Source organism: Fringilla coelebs (assembly GCF_963513975.1).
Source record: "Fringilla coelebs genome assembly, chromosome: 1".
Classification (NCBI taxonomy): Eukaryota; Metazoa; Chordata; class Aves; order Passeriformes; family Fringillidae; genus Fringilla; species Fringilla coelebs.
The window spans coordinates 21,219,958-21,225,957 of record NC_140028.1 but is presented as its reverse complement, the minus strand read 5'-3'; the positions used below and the strand labels follow the sequence as shown (position 1 = coordinate 21,225,957).

Genomic DNA, 6,000 nt, shown 5'->3' with positions numbered 1-6,000 from the left:
AGGCTAGCTGTTAGCTATACTTAGCTGAAGTAACAAGGCCTGAACCATGGTTTTACAAGGCCTTTTTTTGTAAGGTTTTACCTATGTGTGACACTCCTGCTTTGATAATTGCACATTGTATTGAAATGGACAGTTCACCTCAAATTAATGGGTCAGTGCTTTGGAGGGAGTAAAACCCAAAGCTACCATACACCTCATTAAGCCAGGATTTTCTGCTTTGCTGTCAGAATCACCTATACCTTGCATGTCTGCTCTATCTAACAGATCGCTTGGTTTGTATCAGTCTTTTCCATAGAAAATGACTCATGCTCTGAAACACAGATTTCTTTTTCCCCAGCCTGTGTGACATTGCTAAGGTGAGTTCCACTCCAGCCACAGAAACAATGGGACAAGAGGAGCTCTGCCAAGAAAAACGCTCACTGCTGCTGCTACCGTTACTGTAACCCACCCAGACAGGCTGCAGATTTATCAGGAGTGAAGGCAGCTGCTAAAGGTGCACAAGGAATGAAGTGTCCTTGGCCTTAAACTGTTAGGACAGCTTACTCTTTACAAGCATACTTCCTGTTTAGTTTGCATTGTGCTTAATATCCGAGGCTAGGTGAGGTAACCTGTTTGGAAAGAAATACTATTAGCATAATCACTGTTTTATTAAAGCAATGCTGTGAAGGCATGGTGTTGTCATTTACAGACAAATGAAAGATGAGATCTTTCTTGAGATCCTTCTTACATCAAAGAAATCTACATTTTCTTGTGTGTAGGTGCCACAACCCACACAGCTGTAATATTTTGAAGGACTAAAGTCTAAATAACATACTTCGTTCAGGGAGGAACTTGACATGGTTTCCAAGTACCCAGTAATGAGGTTAATACACAGCAATGCATCAACATTCTGGCTTTCTCTATATGATTCCTTCTCTAGTCCTCATTGCTGTAGTGGGTTGAAGGGGGTGACTTACAGTTTAAAGGCTTTATGGAAGAAAATGTTATAAACAAGGTTTAAGATGACACAGCTGCATGAGACTGCAGAAGTACTCAGAAGGCACTAACTCATCAATGACTGGATTTTCTAAATAAGAGGGAAATTACTGTAAGACATTTTTGCATTCTTCCTCACAAGTTTACGTGTTCAATAACACGGCAGAGTTTTGACTTCAGACAAACATTCTGTTCAAAAACTATTACTGTAAACTAAAAGGTAAAATTTTTTCAGTAATGCTGTCTTGTCTAGTTTTTTTCATTTCCAAAATGCATTTGAGGAAAAGACGGAACTACACCTTGCCATTCTAAGTCTCACAACAGGATTTATTGGTGCCATCTACTGGCTATGTAGTCCTTTTAAATTCCAACAAATTATGAATAATGTGTTTTAAATGCAGAATAATAAGAACATTATGAGCCTTATAACTGAATCAGCCAACATCAAGCTATGTAATTGGCAAATCTGTAACATTTAAATTATATTAGGTCAAACTTTGATACAATGTTCCTTCAGTGCAATTCAATTATGAAGCTTTTAGATGTGTCAAGAGGAGAAAGTTCATGTACAAGTACTCCTGTGCAGACTCCAAGCATTACCACCACACACATCCTCCTGGTGTGTGAGAGCAAGGCTTCTTCCTGACAACTGCCACCACTTGAGATCCCTCCTCCACAAAGCATGAGCACGTATTCATGCAGCAGGTAAACATGGTCCCCTTGCTGTTTGCCTTTGCTGGAGGGATGTCACCACAAAAAATTGGATGGAGAAAATGGTGCTTTAGCTCATAGCCCAGGCAAGTTGTGAATGTTTCTGCTGAGGGTGGGTTTAAGCAAGATGGAGGGAACATGGGCATGGAGGGGATGGCACAAAACCTGTTCCAGAACATCCGTTGCAAAGATGGTGGGAGCAAGCAGAGCTTGGAAGGGACCTGCTGTGCGTGACTGCTGAATTCCCTTCTGCTAAATTTGTTGAAAGACATCTGAAGATGACCTAGGATTCAAATAAGGCTTTAAATAACTTATACTCTTTGCAGTAAAAATTGCTAAACTATAATTATTTGAGGCAGTGCCAGGGAAGATCAGCAAATCAATATTAACTGGAATGTTAACAATATCTCTAGTGCCAGGTAAGAAAAGTATTTACACATCTGAGTAGCTGCATCCCTAATCAGCAATACAGCTGAGCACATGCTTAAAATACTTAATCATACTTAAAGGTGCTTTGCTAGATACCAAAGAGAGTGCTCACATTCCCCCCTCTGGTTAGTCAAGACTTTAATAGAACCAGAAACAAATATATTTAGATCACACTCTGAGAACCAACCTCTGGAATAACTTGCTTAACAACTAGGTTATGAGCAAAGAAAGTATATTAATAGAGTGACTGAAGAAAGGGTTCATGCTTCCTCTTCTCTGCCTTTTCCTGTCATCTAATGAAAACATGAAAGTCTTTAGGGAAGGAAAAGAATGTTACTTTACCATATCTGTTTTTGAGAGATTTATGTTAAAAAATGCATTCTGATGGAACAAACTAAGCCACAACTTTTAAATATAATGCCTTAGTCAATGGAACTAGAAAGGAAAGAGAGTTCATTAGAAATCTGGTGGAGTGTGAATCTGCACTGAACATGCTTTGTCTCTTCAAGGTTTCAGTGTGTCTGATGGTGTTCCCCGAGCTGAGAGCAACTTTGCAACTTCAGCAAGGGCTGATCAAGAACTTCCCAAGAAGAACTTCTGCAGAAATGGAGTGGGGAAACTGTTCCTTGCATGGTCCTGAGGCTCTCACTTCCAGACCCCTAGAGTATGTGGCCTCTCAGAGCTCATGGAAAGAAAAATGTAGTCTTTCTAGGATATGAAGAGCTACTGAGAGAGACTAGGACAGAAGACAGCTGGAAGATGAGAAATGGAGCAATGACAAAGGATAATGTAGAGGGGGGGGGTTATCATATAGTAAAGTACATTAACTTCCACAACCTGCAAATAACATTTAATTTAGCATCATTTGCTTGTTTGTACAGCAAATTTAATTCCAGCTATCAAGTTACTCCATGTGCTCAAGTGCTAGGACTATGTGGATATGCAGCAGGTAGGTATAATCCTCCTCATGATTCATAGAGGTGCTAAAATGGTTTGGTGTAAGGGAATCTGAAGGAGTTTTATGTTTCCTTAGGGTGACACAGGCAATGACACAAAAAATATTCGCATGAATGAGAGCTTCTAGAGAGCTTCTAGCTTCTTCTACTTATTGTCTTCTGAATAACCACATTCAGGTTTCATGCTCTCCACACACAGTCCATGGAAGGATTCTCTGGATGAATTTGCCAGACTGCACAGACTATCTAGAGGCTCATTAGAAGAGAGGCAGTGCTGCCTGAACATCATCAAACCATTCCTAAATCTGGTTTGCATGTCTCGGCATCTGGTGTTTCCTGTTCCAGTCCTGGAGCATGGAGCAACTTGCATGGCTGAACAACAGCCTGATGAGACCTTGGATGGCTCCATGCTGAGAAATTTGGTCACCTCTGCTTAGTAACATTCCGAATTTCTGTAGTTAGGTCTCATTAGCTCAGGCCTGTATTTGTGAACACAGTTGAGCACTACTGGCCAGTACTTGTCTGGTATGTGTGGTCTCAGCCAGCAGCAGGTGAGGGAGCAGTGGGAGGACAGTTCACACATCCTCGAGCTGCATTTCTGGAAGACAGCAGTAGTCTGAGCACCAAAGCCACCACAATGCTCCTCCTTCACTTGAACAGTCATTTCCCTTTGTTCTCACCACAGCGTCCCCTTCCTCAGCAATATTTCTGATTACTTCCCTTTCCTTCATTAAATTCAATTGCCGAACATCGACTTCTAATATCAATCTTTTCCTCAGCTGTGCTTCATCTACTGAGTGTCTGCACCCATCATCTCCTGAGCATTCGGGCCTTTTGAAGGATGGGGCAGCTTGAGCGCCAGCAAAAGTGGCAGTGAAGGTCGCAGCACGGGGGGCAGCGAGAGTGACAGTGAAGGTGACAGCAAGGGTCGCAGTGAAGGTGGCAGTGAAGGTGGCAGCGCGGGCCCCGCCGCCCTCTGCCGCGGAGCCCTCCCGCCTGGCAGAGGCCGAGGCGCGTTTGGAAACAATTCTCGAGATCGCTTCCAAAGGCGGGACAGGTTCTGGCCCGACACTCGAATGTCTGTAAATTGTCTTCAGAATTTATACAGTGCATTACAGAGATGTTTAGGAAAACCCCAGTGCTGAGTTAGTTTGAAGGGATTTTCACGCCGTTTTCGTCTGTGCTGCAGTCCCGGAGCCCTTCTCAGCCGGGGCTCCCCCGGCACGCGAGGCGCGCTGGGACAACACGGACGAGTTCGGGGCCGTGACTGCACGGCCGGGCCACTGCTCCTCACTGCTCCTCACAGCCCCGGCCGGGGCCCCGCCCGCCGCCACCGGCCCGCAGCCCCGCCGGGGCGGGAAGGTGCAGCCGCCCCGCCCCGCCCGCCAGACGCCACATCCTGCAGGTGCCGCGGGGCGGCCATCGCGGAGGGGCCGGCACCGGTGAGTGCGGCGGGCAGCGGGTCAGGGCCCCGTCTCGTCTCGTCCCGGGGAGCAGCGACTCCAACTCGGAGCGTTGCCGCGGGGTGACCGCCGGGAGGCGGGTCCCGGTGCGGGGGCGGCGGGGGCGCGGCCCGGGCGTGGCGGGGATGCGGCGCCGGGGCCGCGCCCGGCGAGCCCCGGGTCCTGGGCCGACTGCACTGCCGAGCCCGCGGGCGCCGCTTCCCAGGGCGGGGCTGGGAACGGGGCGTTGGGAGCGGCGGCGGCTCCGGGGCCCGGGCGGGAGCGGGGGACGGACGCGCCGCTCCCGGAGCGCGGCTACGCCGAGCCGCGGCCCCGCGGGGTGTGTGGGGTCGGGGAGGCGCCGCGGGGGCACCCGGCCCGGCCGGAGCCGCCCTCTCGCCTCAGACCGGCCGGGAGCTGAGCTCGGCCTTGGGACGGGTGGTCGCGGTCGGGTTGTTTCTGCTGTTCACTTCTCTGTCCCGTCTTTGCACGTACAGGCTCGAAGAAGAAGGGATTTAGTAAAGTAGCGCTCAGCTAAAATGGGGCAATAGCTAAAGCAGCTCTGAGGAGTCTGATTGTGTGCCGTACTGCCTTGCGCTGGAGCTAGCAGAGGAAGATGCATATTTTTATCCTTGTGCAACGCCGGTCTGTCTAACTACTGAGCAGAGCGATGTGCTGAAGTTGGAGATCCTGACAAAATGGGAGCACTTGTGTTGTCTGCGACCTGCAGTTTACTTCTAGCTCTGGTGCAAGGGCACAGCTTATTCACATGTGAGCCAATTACTATTTCCAGATGTTCAGGAATGCCTTACAATATGACTTTTTTCCCAAACCTCATGGGACACTATGATCAGGACACGGCTGCTCGCAAAATGGACGTAAGTTTCTCACCCCCGTCTCCCCCCCCTAAATTGTATGTAACAAATTTGTCATTAAGAAGTTATTTGGGATACCTGTTGCACTGAATGACAAGACTGGTAATGTTTAGTGCATACATGTGTCTTCAAACAGTGTTCTAGTTGTAAAGCCCTATATAAGGGAGCTACCGACTTCCTCCCTCCACCCTGCCTTGGATCCTGTATTAGAGTGGAAGAGGAATGGGTGTAGCACAGCAATGTGGCTATTCAGAGCATTTTGGCAGAGCTGATTACATGTAGCTCAGGCACGTTACTGTTATACAGAACAATTGTTTAAATTCTCAGGAGAAATAGTTTATGATATCCTGGCCTGCCTGAACTCAGTGCAAAAATCATATTTAGAAGATGCTCTTTGCTCCTCTGTCGCCTTACATCTACAAAGGAGGATCACCTGGAGCTATTCTTAGCCCTGTTCTCCATAGTGGCTTTTGCATTCTGTTGTCTTCTGACTGGATGCTGAAACTTCTGACTGAAAGAGCAACTTTACTCTTTTAAACTGAAAATAAGCACTTTTCTTACCTGAACTGACTGTAAGTGTGGCTCCCCTGAGAATATGCCACGCTGTGGAAA

General features: G+C 47.5%; 1 protein-coding gene across 1 annotated transcript in view; it reads left to right on the top strand.

Annotated features, from left to right (window-relative positions):
- The first annotated feature begins 4,480 nt into the window (after nt 1-4,480).
- FZD6 (frizzled class receptor 6) overlaps nt 4,481-6,000 on the top strand; it is a 28,101-nt gene continuing 26,581 nt past the window's right edge. The window contains exons 1-2 of the mRNA XM_084214592.1: nt 4,481-4,513; nt 5,011-5,391. Coding sequence (XP_084070718.1) covers nt 5,212-5,391 — 180 coding nt within the window. The 5' untranslated portion in view covers nt 4,481-4,513; nt 5,011-5,211. The remainder of the gene's footprint in view (nt 4,514-5,010; nt 5,392-6,000) is intronic.